The following is a 16,261-nucleotide window of genomic DNA, read 5'->3' on the forward strand; positions in this document are numbered from 1 at the left end:
TCAATTCAGCTGAGCTCTGGAGATTCAACCTCAAGTGTGGATCAATCTATGGTTGTCTCTGCTAGATTTCACATGGGATTTTGACCACGTATAAGTACATCTGTATATATGCTTGTAGTGGTCATTTCACACCCCAAAGTCCTTTTGCAGAGAACTCGGTAATTCTGGAAGGAATTGAGATGTTGTGGAGTCTTGACAAATGAACTATCGAATTTGCACAACCAGTCATGGAATTCTCTCCTGCCGATCACCGGCACGTCTACGGATATAATGTCGATCATTGAGTCCGGTTGTGTCTAGTGCCATTAAAATTCGGTTCATAATCCGTTCATCGAATGAGAAAGATTTTCTCCGGGCTATAGAAATTGAAAACTCCACAAAATGGCTGGTTGAACTGGTGGGTGCCGTAAATAAGAAGCAGGCAATGTCCAGAGAAAGTTCCTGTGATTTGAACCGTCCCGTTTAGAGAGAGACAGGACCCAATCTGCCATGTATATGCGCAGTATTCTGCCTCTGGCAACGTCCATTTTTTCAGTTTTTGCCTCAGGCTTCAAGCCCGAAGATATCATCACCCGTGATGTTTGTATCCTTGGTGGTGGCGCAACAGGCACTTTTGCCGCCGTTCAACTGAGGGAGCAAGGCCATAGTGTGGCTGTCGTCGAGAAGAAATCATTCTTAGGAGGTCACGCTGAAACCCTTTACCTACCCAATGACGAATATGTCAATTATGGAGTTGAAGGATACTTCAACAATGAAATCACCAAAAACTTTTTCAATCAGCTCGACGTTGACTATGAACTCCTCTTACCGGGCTCCATTATTTCAGAAAATCTCAATTTCAACACGGGCAAGAGAGTTCTCCCCGGTGATGGAATTCTAGGCACTGTTGCGGGTGCTGTTCTGTACCGCACAGCCATTGAACAATTCGATTACCTCTCCACCGGTGCATACTACCTCCCCGATGAAATCCCCGAAGTTCTTCTCCGTCCCTTCCGAGAATTTGTCGAAACGCACGCCTTGGAAGGCGCATTGAATCTGATATTCGAATTCGCCGAGAACGTGGGTAATATACTGGACGCCCCATTGATATACGTGATCCAGAACTTTGGAATCCCCCAGATTGACATCCTATTGGAGGGAGCATACATTCGACCAAAGAACGGCACGGGAGAGCTCTTCAGCAAAGCAACAACTTACATTGACGAAGAAAACATTTTCTTCGAGACCACGGTCTCCCAGGCGAAGCGCAACTCCACTGGCGTGGAAATGATTGTGGAGAATGCAGATGGCACGCGCAAGCTTATCAAGGCGAAGAAGCTCCTCATTACCCACCCTCCGACCATTGACAGTTTGAGTGGTTTTGATCTCCGCAAAGATGAATATACCTTATTCTCAAAGTGGGAACACAAGAACTATTACGCTGCCGCCGTTACCAACACCGGTCTTCCTGATGGAATCAACCTTGTCAACACCAACCCAGAGAACCAGCCGGGGAGTCTCCCGCTACCCCCTTTCATCTGGGAACTGGAATATTCTGGAGTCTCAGGTTACTTCATGATCAAGATGGTTGCTGAAGGCAACTTTACTGCTGAAGAAGCCAAGGATTTGATCCGATCTGATATCTTGCGCATGAAGCAGGCCGGCACTTTCGAAACTACCGAGCCGCAGATTGCTGCATTTGCATCCCATTCACCTGAGACTCTTATCGTCTCGGTGGATGATATCAGAGACGGGTTCTATAAGAAACTGTACGCTTTACAGGGACAACAGAGCACTTACTACACTGGATACACTTTCTGCACTGACTATTCGACGCCGCTGTGGAACTATACCAGTAGTATTTTGGAGATGATGAATCTCTAAATAATCATAGATTATTGGGAATATCGAGAGGTTGTGTATATAGATTCCCCATACATATACTAGTAATTGATGAGACATGAACATTGAATCCATGGATGCACATGTGGCGAGAATGCTCGTCCAGTAATGACTACTAGTAGTAGTAACATTTGATTTTATCGCAGCCCCCTGCTATATTATGACAAGATTTGAATGATGTGATTTTGCTCTTTTGATGTCATAACACAGCTATCAATTGATTGAAAATCCAAAAACATTGAAATTTGAAGGTCTAGAGCCTAAATGCTTCTTGGCGTTGAAGGTGAATTTCCTAATCAGGATCGGAGAGTTCTACCTTAAACGGCAAGACGCTCCGGCCAGCCATATAAACTAGTAATGAACATATCACATGCATGTGTGCGCCAAGTGGCTAACCTCCATTTGGTGTTCGCTCATCAAGACACTTGGAGACATGAATCAACATTGAGCAGAATTTTCTTCTTGCTTTATACCCCCGGAGCTCGATTTTGAGATGTTTAGATGCTATTTCACTCGTCTAACATAGTTATAAGGGCTATACCCACTTGTTCTGGAACTACGATGAAAGACGACGAGAAGTAGTCATGAATCATGTAAATACTAGTTACTATGTATGAGGGATTGATGTACTGCCCATTGTCACGGGTGACATCAATTGATCAGGAGACACGTTCTCGTACTTTGAACTTGCTATAATTTCCTAATTGGTATTGGTAGACCCACAATGCATGGCGCCAATCTGGAGCTCGGAATGCTATGCAGGCCATACGCAGAGTAGACCGGGCAGTGATTGAATAATTTCACATTGATTCAAGTTATCGCGATTCACCACTTCCATGGTTCTGTCTTCGCGGCATATTTCCCAATACGACTAGCGTGATCAGTATCCATATCAGGAAACAAACACTACCCAAAGTGGGTCTTTGCCGCTGATAAAGAAATCAAAGATTGGCATTCAAGTAACAAGTTACATACTCCAGAGTATGACGCTCCAGAAGCTACCCCTGCCGCATACCCTTACTGGTTCAATATTGGAAATTTCAGATTTAAATTAAAACATGGGTATAAATAACGTCTCACGTCCCCTGGATGTACTCTTGATGTTCCTGATCCAAGCATCTTCAAACTTTCCCATACACCATTCTTTGGCTTTCTTGATTGGCTCAACATAACACCATCAATATGAACACTCCTCGGTCAGACCAGACCCACTCAGACCTCACAAGCCGAACAGCTTCTGTGGGGTCTACGGGTGAGCGACCGGACTATCTTGACCTCCCAGTTCGAGAACTCAGCGACGATGCCGACCTACGAGAATATACGACCGAGACACGCACCGGCGAAATCATCAAACCTATCAAGTCCAATGTCACAGGACGAATGGAAGACTGGAAGTTGGTGACTTTTACTATCGACGACCCCGAGAACCCGAAGAACTGGTCAAAACTGTACAAATGGTACTGTACCATGGTGGTCGCCTTCACCTGCTTCGTCGTTGCATTTGGCAGCAGTGTTATCACTGCCGATTTAACAGGACCCATGGCCTCATTTGGAGTTTCGCGTGAGGTTAGCTTTGTGGTCGTTACGGTCTTTGTTATTGGATTTGGTGTTGGTAAGCTATTCAATTGATGTTTTGGGTTCCTCTCACATGTCGGTTCGAGTTGACTAACGAGATTTCAGGACCCATGGTCTTTGCTCCTATGTCTGAATTGGTTGGACGCCGCCCGATATACGCCATTACTTTACTCATTGCCGTCGTATTCGTTATCCCCTGTGCCGTTTCCAAAAACATTGGTACTTTGATCGTCTGCCGTTTGATTGACGGAATTGCTTTCAGTGCACCGATGACCTTGGTTGGTGGTACTCTGGCCGATATGTGGAAGAATGAAGAACGAGGTGTCCCAATGGCAGCATTCAGTGCCGCTCCTTTCCTTGGCCCTGCTATCGGTCCTCTTGTTGGTGGATTTGTTGCCGACAACTGCGGCTGGAGATGGCTTTACTGGCTACAGCTCATTCTGTCCTTTATTGCCTGGGTGCTAATCTCCTTCACGGTCCCGGAGACATACGCACCGATTCTGTTAAAGAGACGTGCGGCAAAGCTGCGCAAGGCCGAGAACGATGAAAAGTATACCACCGAAACCGAACTTGATCCTCGCCCTCTTGGACAGAAGCTGCGCATCTTCCTCTTCCGTCCCTTCCAGCTACTCTTCCTTGAGCCGATTGTATTCTTTATCGCCATCTATATGTCAGTCCTTTATGGTCTTCTCTACATGTTTTTCGTGGCATACCCCATTGTCTACCAGGCTGGAAAGGGCTGGAGTGCCTCAATGACTGGCTTGATGTTTATTCCAATGGCAATTGGTGTCGTCATGAGTGCCGCCTGTGCACCTTTCGTCAACAAGAACTACCTCAAGATCTCTGCACAATGGGACGGCAAGCCACCAGCGGAAAAGCGTCTGATTCCCATGATGTGGTCCTGCTGGCTCATTCCTGTTGGCTTGTTCATCTTCGCTTGGACATCATATCCTACCGTTCATTGGTTTGGTCCATGTATTGCAGGATGGCCCGTTGGTTTCGGGTTCATTTTCCTGTACAACTCGGCAAACAATTATCTTGGTATGTATCGCTTACCTTTACTATCAATGATTGCATACTGACTGAATTCAGTTGATACCTACCAGCACCAAGCTGCATCGGCTTTGGCAGCCAAGACCTTCCTCCGATCTATGTGGGGCGCCTCCACTGTTCTTTTCACCGAACAGATGTATAACCGCTTGGGATACCAGTGGGCAAGCTCTCTTCTGGCATTCATCGCCCTGGCGTGCTGTGCAATTCCATACGTCTTTTACTTTAAGGGCGAGGCTATTCGCAAATTTTCGAAGTATGCCTTCAGTGACGACGAGGAGAAGGGCATCAAGGCTTAAACTCCCATATCAAGCCCGCTGGGGAAAAAAACACAAGTGCCCCTTTTTTCGTGAAAATGACGGATGTTTCGATTTATATATAATTTTTGGAGATTTCTTTTTCAGCAAACTGCAGTTTAATGTTTATAATGTTGTTTCGATTTTTCTTTTGTTTTCAAGGGCGCAGACATGCATATGGATCAGTTGGTGATCCCACGATAGAACAACACTTTAGAAAACCACAGCTAGTGTATAAATGGAATAATTTATGAGCATCAATTTCCCTTAATATTATGTACTCTCTACTTTTCAACAACCTCAGTCCTAACTTCTAAGTTCTAACAGGTATTTCCGCATTTGGAAGCCCCACATCACGTGCACCCGGCAGATAAGCAGTGGCCGATGATGCCTTCTCGATTTGCCAACTGTTTCGGATTCGACATAATTGCATACCCAACGTTTGAATCCGGCCAGAATGACAAGCTAACAAATACAAAATCCTTTCATCCACAAAAATCGATTGTTGCTAGTGGAGAAATTCAGCTTTCAAGTTGTATTCGATTTTTCAAGTTGCTCGGTCGCATTGACGCGCAACCTTGCAAGCTAGCGATAAACTCCAGCAAACGGATTGTTCCCCAAGACAGATACGAAAAGCACCATGACGTCCCCGTATCCTCCCTATAACTCGATCTCCCCATCCGATATGGCCAGTGCACCCAATAGGTCCGTTTCGGATTTGCCACAGTCTCAAGTGGACGCCATCATTCGTACAAAGCGTAAAGCGCGCGAACCCAAAGCTTGCTACCCATGCCATGCGCGCAAAGTTAAATGCGATCGCAACTTACCCTGCGATGGATGTGTCAAGCGGGATCACGCGGATCTCTGTTCATACGAACGCCCTTCCAAGAAACGTTCCCAAGCTTTTCTGGAGAGCCCTGTGGGTGGCGCCTCAGCATCTTCCACAATGGAGCAACCTCCGTTTTACGGCTACGACGATAGTTCAGCGAATGTAAAGCATGAACATGCCTCCAACCATCGAACTGGGACCAACAACGCCGGTGGGCGTGTAACGATTGCCCGTGAAGAATGGGATAATGTACGCAACCGACTACGGGAGATGGAGTCAACAATATCTTCTTTACGTATGGGGCTAGAACGGGTCGAAGAAGAGCCTGCTGCGACGCTGGACTCTACGAGTGTACAGAGCGCAGATGCGGGTTCCCGTTCCAAGGGAGCCTCGCCAGAGCGTGAAGGCATTCACGCTGCAAACACGCTTGGCCAAGGCACTGTCCACCTGGGATCGCGTTCAGTTTTGGCTTATATTCTTAATAACAAGACTGGGTCGGATCAACTACAAACTCTCCTTGAGGGAGGCATATTACCGAAGCTGGGGCTTGATAACGAGTCAGCAACTTATCCATTTGTTGATCTTTGGTCCTCGGACATGTCAACCTTTGACATTACCGCCGTCTGCAGCGCGCTTCCCTCAGACCAACAGTGTAGAGAGTGAGTTCTGATTTGTTTCCGCTTAGTATCATACAATATCTGACTTATTTGGAAACCAGGTTCTTTTATTGTTACAAGGAAATCTCAGGAGCAATTTATCCTGTCATAGAAGATATCGAAAGCTTCGAAAACAGCCTGGAGCTTCTTTTACAAAACAGGGTCGCTTCCGGTGGAGTATATCGAGAGGATGTTGATGAGGCTCAAAACCCATTTGGGGTAAGCATTGCATACTTGGGTCTATTGTTCTCTGTCCTGGCATCTGGCACACAATCTTCCGATCTTGGAAGCAAAGAGCGAGAATTGACGTCTCAGGTCTATGGTATGTTATAGTATTCTAGCGATGGCAGAGCATTTCACTGATCAATGGTATAGTATGCTGTTCTTACCAGTGCCTCCGCATGACAAATTTCTTATCCCAGCCAACGATCGAAGCCATTCAGACACTCCTGGTCATTGGTAATGTTCTGTCTTATAACATGAATCCCGGAATCTCCTATGTCTTGCTGGGCATGACACTTCGAATGGGGCTGGCGCTTGGTCTACATGTTGAATCGAGTAGATTTTCACCACCTGAGAGATATCGGAGGCGACATGTTTGGTAAGTAATTGAACTTGTGGCTTAAGTGAAACGGCTTTCATCTAACATTTCTAGGTGGTCTATGGCGTGGCAGGATAGCCACTTCTCTCTTTCCTACGATCGCCCTTCTACCACGGCTGTCAGCCAGCCAGATATCGCATACCAGGAGGGCTCTAAACCAGGCGATCTTTCATATTTCGAAACTCTCTGTCGAGTTATTTCACTGGCATTGGAAGTGGTTCGCCTTCGAATGCTCAGTCCCCATGCACAAATCACTTTCGAAAGCATCCAGGCGTATAAGGAAAGAATCCAGACTATTATGGACGAGGCGAAGTTCTATCTTCGCGATGCAAAATGGTGCTCTACTCCGACAGAACACCTAGAGCGGGTTGTACTGAAACTGCATTCCTCATACTTTTCATCCGAGCTCTGTCGACCCTCACTCAAGCCTACAATTGATTCCTCCAACGCTAGTACTGTTAGCATGCGCGCAGACTGCGTGGCCAATCTGATGATAACTGTGGAGTCTTATATTGAACTACACAATATCAGCACCCACGCTGCTCGGTCATGGATTGCGTTGCAGCGAGCGATCAGTTCAGCGTTTTTGCTGGCAGTTGTTGAGGAGGCCAAATCCGAGCCGAAGGTTTGGACTCTTTTGCGACAGCTGGAGGGTATAATTGCGCAACGGGCTCATAATGAGACGGCATATGACGGCGCCGCTGGTAGTATAACCTCGCCGCCGCAGGCGATGAACACATATGATCCAATTACCGGTGCGACAAACCCCCCGAGTTATGTTGCACCGGTCGTGGATCCTACCTCTCCTGCTGCAGCCCCTGAAGCCCAGACACAATGGGCCAAGTCTTTGGCCAAAACTCACCGCGCTCTACAAAAGCTTCTCAGTGCCTTTGGTAACCAGAATTCGCGCCCTGTGAATGGACGTAGCCCTGCGTTTCTATCTCAGAATAACCAAAACTCTACTTCTACCGCTTCTATGGGTGTTTTTGTTGCCCCTGGCTCAGCCGGTATGACGCCTAGTGTAGGGTCTCTCCCACCACCGACACCGGAAAGCTCGGGTAGTGGTGAATGGACTATACCCAACATCCTTGACCGGGCCCAAGAGTACATCCACCCGCCGCTATGGGGCTGATACTACATCTTCGATGTGCTCTCCACATGTTCATTCTCCTTTATAACTTTTGCTTGGGTGCATTGGCGGAGCATCTTTCTGGCGTTGGTTACTGGCTACTTTTGTATGCGAAATATGGTGTTTTGGTAGGCCCCTGGTTATTTGGATCAACATTTATTCATTTGTACATGCCTTTGAACTAGTAATATTTCGTGGACTTTAAACCATCTTCTGGTTCATACTAATTCATTAGCTGCCCATCTTCCCCCGAAGAGTCTGGAGGTGTCTATAAATACGGCATATTCCTTGTTCGTGATCTAATCAGCTTAATTTAAAATGCTCCTGGGAAATGAATCACAGCGCACTTGCTGGTTGCAGCTGACCCACACATTCTCCGAACCCAACCCCGGAAGATGATCCGCCAGCGATTGCTGTCATACGAACGACATCCCAGTCCTGCAAAAAGTGTCTCTTGGAACCATCACTTAAAGTCACAGGCTCCTTGCCAGCCTTGGTGACCTCCAACAGACATCCCAAGCTGCCTTCATTTGGGCCGCTGACTGTCCCAGTGCCCAGGATATCACCAGTTTGGAGATCAGCACCAATGCTTGCAAGATGGGCGGCCAACTGCCGCCCACTCCAGTACAAGTCCTGTACTTTCGATTCGCTGATAGCTGTCACTTGATCCTCGACAATCAGTTCCACTTTCATATCAATCACATAACTGGACTCTGCTACGTCTTCCAGGTGGCTTGCCAATGCAACCTCCGGCTTTGGTCCTGCTGTTTTGAAGGGAGACAAGGCTTCCAAGGTGACCACCCATGGTGAAATGCTTGTTCCAAATGCCTTGCCATTCAATGGTCCAAGGGGAACCATCTCGCAGCCTTGGATATCCCGAGCTATAAAAACACCCATTTGTCAATGGTCGTCCGATATTATATGGCCTGATAGAAGCACTTACCACTCCAATCGTTCAAAATGACAAATCCAAATATATTTTCATCTGCGTCCTTTGCATTCAATCCTTGCAAACGAGGGACACCCTGTCCAACGATTACACCAATCTCCAACTCCCAGTCCATCGCCCTCGATGGACCGTAGATGATAGGTTTCTTTTCCGATGCAGCCGTCTTATCAAAGAAATGGCCATTGGGCCGGACAATCGGGGTGCCGGAGACAACAATAGTACTAGCACGGCCGTTATATCCGATTGGGAAGTTGAAAAAGCCCGGCGGGGGGGTCTCGTCGTTCAGAATCGCGCGACCCGCATTGCGGACGTGATGAAGACTGCATGAGAAATCTAAAGAGGATCAGATATTGATATGCTTTCAAGGATTATTGAATCACGTACCTGTGAAGCCGCCGGTAGAAACCGGCAGGTGAAGTGTAACGTCGCTAATATCTTCGGTGCTGTTATCTGGCAAGGGCGCTTTCAATGCCTTTTGAAGCACTTCCCGTACCTCGCGATGGGTTGCTTTGGACAACGCTGCATATTCGTTGAGAGTTCTCTTTTCAAATATGCCTTCTGGCAGATTTGACACCTTCACAAAAAGTCCGGACTTCTGCAAGACGTCTAGGAAAATAACTTGGTTTTCTAGTCGAGTCACGCATTGCGGGGCGGCATGATTCGTAGAAGATGCCACTCCAAAGGGGAGATTGGCAATTGAAAAATGGTTGCTAAATTCGGACGACGTCATATTGAAGGTGATCTAAGAAAGGAATCTTTTCATATTCGGAGAAGATTCAAGTGTACTAGTACGTTGGTGGCACTTATCCATATAGCTGTATTGTCCCCACCCCCACCCCCGCCGTCCCGAGTGTGAAGGGGATTCAAATGTTGATTATGCGGGGAAGTTGACGTCCACATCCCGAACTTCCCCAACATTGGAAAACCCGATAGCTATAACACAAATTCATGAGCCTCATGATGACAGCGATGATGCTTGCTATATTATGACTACGGTTTAGCTTTTTTTTGGATCTTTGCAGTCTGACAATTGACTCAACTCGAGTAGGCTGAGACAATGGGAGTTGGGACCCCTTGCAACACCAGTCCCAATTCACACACCGCTGCATCCACCACTCACAAGCCCAAGATCTGATCTCATCAAGATGCTCAAATTGGCGCGTGCGAACAAATTGACGTAAGACAGCGTCGGTCTATTGGCCAGTGAAATCCGTGGTGGCCTAAAACTCACCGTGAAGACAATATCACCTTCCAAATCCATGCCGCTGCGTTTGGTAGAAATAAGCCCAAAGTCGGACCACTTTCAAGCCATATATCTCCAATCATTCCTGTTCATCCTCCTTTGTTGGCTAACTTAAATCGCAAGCCCGCCGCCACCAAAAAAAGTGTGACTTGCCATTTTCTCTCCAAAACAAACTTCAATCCACAGTTTCAAACATTGGAAATCATGTCTTCTACATCCGAAAAGATATACGCCAAAGTAGGAGTACTGCTGTATTCAGGAGCCGATCTCCTGGATTTTGCAGGGCCGATGGAAGTTCTGGCGCATGTCTTGCATAATCACAACCCGGATGATCCCGATCCAATGTTCACCATTGAAACCATGGCCCGAACACCCACCATTCGATCCATATGCTCTCTGACTGTAAAGGTCGACAAGCTGCTGGAAGATGCGGTCAAGGACCTAGCCGATTACGACATTCTGGTTGTCCCTGGAGGTCCCCCATCTGTTGTCCAACCTCTCCTCGAGGGAGGTTCCCCAGAGGTGGATGTCATCCGCAGATTCGCCGCTTTGCCCCTGTCGTCGTCTCAGAATCCTCGCATTCTGTTCTCCGTCTGCACTGGCGCCTTTCTGCTTGGTGGTGCGGGAATTCTTTCCGGAATGACTGTGACCACTCACCATCGTGGTGTTGACGTGCTTCGGGAAATATGTGGTCGGTTCAACGACAAGAATGAACCCTCGACAACTGTCATGCATAAGCGCTACATTGACGGGGGTTATTTGCCAGGGGATGCTGTGACCCTGCTCACCGCTGGTGGGGTGAGCTCCGGTCTTGATGCCACGTTCCATGTCGTGCGTGAAATGGCGGGTGCCGACATGGCTGCTTTTGTGTCTCGAGTGATGGAGTATGATTGGACTGAGCTTAAGAAATGAGGTCATCTCGAGGCATTCTTTGTATGAGGAATCATATATACTTTAGTCTTTAGGTCTAGAACCTCTGAACATTTGAAGTTGAGTTCTGTTTTTTTTTGCCACCTTTGATATTGACTTTGTGTACAGTAACGCACCGTTGGGGGTTTCGTCTAAGAAACAACATGGCGAGAAACATGCGGCATTTTCATACACCGCATGTTTTGTCCCCCATCGAATCTAGATCTGTGTCATGCTAAGCACGCTTTGTTGAGTAATCTCCAAGGATCGAATGCCTTGTACCTGGTGTTCCTACTAATAAGTTCCCGTCTCTCTTCATTTGATCAATTCAAACAACCTACTATTTGATTCGTTCCTAATTTCTCCCAAAGGAGTTAAATCGACCGTAGAAAGTATAAAGATTCAGGTGACTTGATGTTACACTCTGCCTCAATCATCTTAGTACGTTGTACTTTGACTTTGGCTTTTTCTGACTTCAATGTTGGACTCTGTAGTGCACATGTGTCGAGCCGACCCGGACAAAAGCCTCCTGCATTGACATTTTCTGACACAATTCCTGCTTAGAACCTCACCGGTGGTACGTATTAGATGCAGATCTAGTCATCTTGGCATGGTCAATTTATAGTAGGCATGCAAGGTTGCTGGGACCATCCCTTTTTCTTTTACTCTCCGTGGCGTTTGGATCCTGACATATGGATACAAGATCTTCTGACATGGATCATATCACGTCTACCTCCCCGTCTCCCCGTTTCTCAGGCTGGAACTCGACCGCCACGCACCATCAAGGCAATTTGTTCTTTTTTCATATCTGTGTTCTTTGTTACCCTAGCCTTGGAGGGCCCTCGTCTCAGCAATGTACTAGACCCACATGCGCGAAGTTGTACAGGACCAACCTCCGCTCCCGTCCTAGGTTCAACTTCATTCCCGACATCTGAGTCCGCAACGAATGATACAGTCATCTGAAGAAGTACAGTCGGGGGCCGACATCTCGCCGATTCATCTCCGTCCCAGGCCTTCGTTGGTTATATAGCGCAATATGGTTCTGCCAATTCTCTCGAACTACTTCCCGCAACCTGGATCGATAGATCAACGAAACACAGAAAAAAAAAAAAAAAAGAAAAGAAATCACAGGGCCATCTCTTCCTGGCCTGTTCTTTCTCTTGGCCGTTATTGAAATCCCCAAAAAAATACGTGAAAAGTTGTTGGTGTGACCCAAATCTACATAGCCACCATGGTCGGTTTAGTACCCATTGCGGATATTTCCCGAGCTCTATATCCGGAAAACCCCATCATGAATGGGATTGTTCATTCCTCAGAACTCGATCTGGTGGAGAAATCCCCAATTCTAATCGATGCGACGGACTTGGCGCCTTCCGATCTTGACAGCGCAGATCAGTCGACGGTTACCGCAAACGGAAATGGTTCTACCGACTCCTCGGTTACTGGTGTTGATAGTCTCGACATATCCACTTTCAACATTGAAACTCCCTCAAATGAACGCAAAATGGCCTTTGAGATTCTCAGGGTGATCGAAAGCTATGGTGTTGACTATGAGAAGAATGGTGCGTCGTGGAAGGGACTCGAGTCCTTCGTCCCCACTGTTATGGCCCAAGTGGAAAAACAAGAGCCTATTCGGATGATCTTGCCCGCATTTCCTTTCAAATCGCCAAATGCACGCGACAAGGTCTTGGGGATTATGCCCGATTTTGGAGAGGAGCTGGCCCTTGCTCATTTGAATGGGCTTTGCGAAAACGTCGCCCAGGTATACAAACCTGGTGCCGATGTATACATCAGTTCTGACGGATTGGTCTACAATGGTGAGCTTCAAAAATTGCTCTCTAGTCTATTATAATTACATTCTGAATGTTAACGTTCTCGTCAGATATCCTCGGAGTCCCAGACGAGGTAGTGTGGGACTATGGAGAGGCCTTGCGAAAGATGGCCGTGGAGAAGGGCCTGACCCATGTGAAATTTATTCGTCTTTTCGAGCTGCTCGAGCATCCTTGGTTCAAATCAAACACCCCGGAAGCTGCGAAAGCATATTACCTGGCTCATGCAAATTGTCTCCGTCGCGAACTCATGTTTGCGTTCGGGGACCCAACGTTCAATGCTGATGAAGCCATTAAAACTGACAACGACACCTGTCTGACATATCGAGGATATATCAAGTTCCTAACCAAGGATCTTGCATATCGAGAGTATCCACCAGAAATGTCCAAGCGTGCCAAACAAGGCCAGATTGCACAGATAGCTCGCCAAATGATTGTTCGAGGGAAAATGTTTGCGGCTGCCATCCGAGCCAATCGCAAGGACTACGTGCGTTTGTCTATCCACGAGTCCGCCGGTGAGAGGAAGCTGTCGTGTTCGTTGATTCCTCAAATTCGTGGGTCTTTGGGTTTCACACCATGGCATGCTTCTGTGGCCGTCGCACTTGATGGATCATTCCGCACAGTTCACGCGGAGGATGTGCGCGACACACACGACCTGATTTACAAGAACGGTCAGCCATATTATTTCCGTGAAAGATCGGAGCTCTTTGACTGGTCATCCAGTGGAATTTCCGTCAAGTTCGAGCACCAATACCCTTGCGGACTTATTATCCGACCGGCAGACATCGACAATGTGAAGGCCCCGCCCTCCATCAGCGACATCCCCATGGAGAAAGTGCGCAAACTTTCGAATGGAATGTCCCCAGTTATTCTTCGTGGATTCGCAGAGACCCTGGTCGAAGATTTATATGTTAAGGCGGGAGAGGATCTCGGCAAGGTACTCCCATGGAGCTTCGGTATTATTCAAAAAGTACGCGACGCGGGCCGCTCCGATAAATTGGGAAATAACGTTACATCTAATGAGGCCATGCCCATGCATTTTGACGGCATGTTCAAGTTTGAAGAAGTCACCGATCCCACAACCGGGGAGATAAAGAAAGTGCAGCGTCCTCCCGGGTACCAATTCTTTACCTGTCCAGCCACGGCGCCCAAGGGAAGCGGATACACGCTATTCGCCAGCTCGCGACTCTTATTCCGATACCTTCCCCTTCCCTGGAATGCCGAGCGTCTTCAAAAGGTGACTTGGGCTATGGATAATGACGGGTTCTGGGATGCCAAGCTCAAGAATCTGCCGTTGACGGTGACACACCCTGTTTCGGGATTGCCGTGTGTTCGCTGGCATCAACCGTGGGATTCTACAAAGACCAAGTTCTCGACTTGTGACGTGACTATTGAGAACGAGGATCCGGAATTGGTTCAAGTTATTGATAAGATCATCTATGATCACCGTGTTTGTCTTCGCTTCGAGTGGGAGAGAGGTGATCTTCTGATCAATGACAATACCGCCATGCTACATACCCGGACTGGATATATCAGTGACTGTGATCGGGAACTTTGGCGCATTCATTTTGACTGAATTGAATCTATGCACTTCTCAAGGTTGGACGAACTGCGTGATTCAATCTGTGTCCATTGGTCGACGCTTTCTTATTACTATTCCTTTACTTTTTCACCTCCATTGGTCATTTGTCATATGTCATTCGTTTCCTGTTCATGATAGCCTATGTTCAAACTTGAGACTATATTGTGAATTTGTGGCAAAGCGTTCTTTGAGTCCACTGCCGCAAGTTGTATAGACTGGATTCCTCAGAATTCAATGTTTGTATTTGAACATTCTGGATATTCCAAGATTTACTCGAGTCTCTGCCCTCTGCCCACTCCATTTAGATGGTTGTAACCTTCAGTTACTATCAAGTGGTACATAACATTCCAAGGGTCCCCAATACCTCAAAGCATGTACACTGGCAACATTGAACATTCTGTGAGCCTTGCGGACCTCGGAAATTGGTGACGCCTTTTAACCAAGCCATGATGCATTATTTAACATTCGACTTCCGATACACAACAGCTTTTAAAGCGTTCAAACTAAGGTCTTGCCAAAAAGGATTCGAATATTTTCCCTTTACGAGGCTCTTTAGCTTCCAAGGTTCTAGCTAACTTCCACTTAGGGACATCCATAGATATAAAAAAAGGGGATTAATCTAAACACACCCCCTCTTCATACTAACACACCCCATGTGACTTACTAAGCCTAATTAGGATGGATTTTTTTTTCTGCCTAGCCTGCTTCCAGATGTCGGCAGAACAAAAGTTATATGCTAAAAAAATGTACATATCCTTACAAAAAATAATCAGGCATTAATTAGGTATTAATTCTACCAAAAATCTACCAAGTTAGTAACTCAGCCGGGAACTGTTGATGAGAATAGACTCAACTGTTTACAAATGGTCATTCAACTGATTATGGACGTTCAGTCAACTGTTGATTAAAAAAGATTCAACTATTTCCCAGGCCAGGCTCAACTGTTTATGAAAACATGCTCCATTGTTTATCAAAGCAGGCTCCAATGTTCACCACTGGGTCAACCGTTTAAATACTGTGACTCAACAGTTCACAACGCTCAGTCAACTATCATGATTACATGGTTGCCACCGGACTGTAGATCACCGCATCTACCCGTCACCACCAAAGCCAACCTCAACAGTCATCATGGATTTCCTGACCTCTGAGACAGACGTGAATAATGCGTTCTTGCTCAATTATAATGGTTTTTGACCGACCGACCAGCCTGGACGTGTGTGTTTACATCCTTTACGTGTGTAGACATCTCGTGAGATCAGATTCTATACATGGTAATACGATGCACGGCGAATTCGGCAACAGCAAATGCTGGGTTTATTAGTTCTCTATATAACGCTATCTTGGAGTGAAAATAGGCTCTGAATACGCTCTCCTGGCCCTACTGCCAGTCTCTTCGCCCATGGCCCGAACCTACAAAAGTGAACTATCGATGTCGGAGCAGGTCTTGGCTTCTTCAACTGCAGAGCGAGAGTTAAATACTGGTCCCTAGCACCACGTAGAGGTGCCTGCAGTTCGCTAGAGTTCCTTAGTTTCGCAGCTTCCCCCTGCGGAGCACCTTTTTACACTCGCGGGGCTCGTGGCAGCGAGGGAGCACTTTTGTTGACGCAGAGTTCGGACTGCCGAGCACCTTTTGTTAACGCAGAGTTCGGACTGCGGACCTTTGGCCACGGAGACCCTCAAGCCTGCAGACAAGAGATGGAAACCATGATACACGGGAGGGTGAGGAGGAAAG

General features: G+C 47.0%; 6 protein-coding genes across 6 annotated transcripts; 5 read left to right on the forward strand and 1 right to left on the reverse strand.

Annotated features, from left to right (window-relative positions):
• Window positions 1–489: 489 nt before the first annotated feature.
• On the forward strand, window positions 490–1,863 carry N7466_000961 (NAD(P)/FAD-dependent oxidoreductase; the record flags this gene model as incomplete). The annotated part of the gene is made up of 1 exon (XM_057160359.1): window positions 490–1,863. One exon carries the CDS (start codon window positions 490–492, stop codon window positions 1,861–1,863), a length of 1,374 nt encoding a protein of 457 aa, XP_057026607.1.
• Window positions 1,864–3,063: 1,200 nt separating this feature from the next.
• On the forward strand, window positions 3,064–4,805 carry N7466_000962 (MFS transporter; the record flags this gene model as incomplete). The annotated part of the gene is made up of 3 exons (XM_057160360.1): window positions 3,064–3,493; window positions 3,562–4,497; window positions 4,549–4,805. The coding sequence occupies 3 exons, from the start codon at window positions 3,064–3,066 to the stop codon at window positions 4,803–4,805; spliced, it is 1,623 nt and encodes a 540-aa protein (XP_057026608.1).
• A 637-nt stretch (window positions 4,806–5,442) lies between these two features.
• N7466_000963 (putative C6 transcription factor) lies at window positions 5,443–8,020 on the forward strand (the record flags this gene model as incomplete). Its single annotated transcript, XM_057160361.1, has 4 exons — window positions 5,443–6,290; window positions 6,350–6,609; window positions 6,663–6,888; window positions 6,943–8,020. The coding sequence occupies 4 exons, from the start codon at window positions 5,443–5,445 to the stop codon at window positions 8,018–8,020; spliced, it is 2,412 nt and encodes an 803-aa protein (XP_057026609.1).
• A 333-nt stretch (window positions 8,021–8,353) lies between these two features.
• On the reverse strand, window positions 8,354–9,696 carry N7466_000964 (fumarylacetoacetate hydrolase family protein; the record flags this gene model as incomplete). The annotated part of the gene is made up of 3 exons (XM_057160362.1): window positions 8,354–8,898; window positions 8,961–9,299; window positions 9,351–9,696. 3 exons carry the CDS (start codon window positions 9,694–9,696, stop codon window positions 8,354–8,356), a joined length of 1,230 nt encoding a protein of 409 aa, XP_057026610.1.
• A 717-nt stretch (window positions 9,697–10,413) lies between these two features.
• On the forward strand, window positions 10,414–11,121 carry xanA (isonitrile hydratase-like protein xanA; the record flags this gene model as incomplete). The annotated part of the gene is made up of 1 exon (XM_057160363.1): window positions 10,414–11,121. The coding sequence occupies one exon, from the start codon at window positions 10,414–10,416 to the stop codon at window positions 11,119–11,121; it is 708 nt and encodes a 235-aa protein (XP_057026611.1).
• Window positions 11,122–12,349: 1,228 nt separating this feature from the next.
• On the forward strand, window positions 12,350–14,523 carry xanB (isocyanide synthase xanB; the record flags this gene model as incomplete). The annotated part of the gene is made up of 2 exons (XM_057160364.1): window positions 12,350–12,935; window positions 13,001–14,523. 2 exons carry the CDS (start codon window positions 12,350–12,352, stop codon window positions 14,521–14,523), a joined length of 2,109 nt encoding a protein of 702 aa, XP_057026612.1.
• Window positions 14,524–16,261: the final 1,738 nt, after the last annotated feature.

This window comes from Penicillium verhagenii (assembly GCF_028828195.1).
Source record: "Penicillium verhagenii strain IBT 33310 chromosome Unknown utg000002l_segment0_segment0, whole genome shotgun sequence".
Lineage (NCBI taxonomy): Eukaryota > Fungi > Ascomycota > Eurotiomycetes > Eurotiales > Aspergillaceae > Penicillium > Penicillium verhagenii.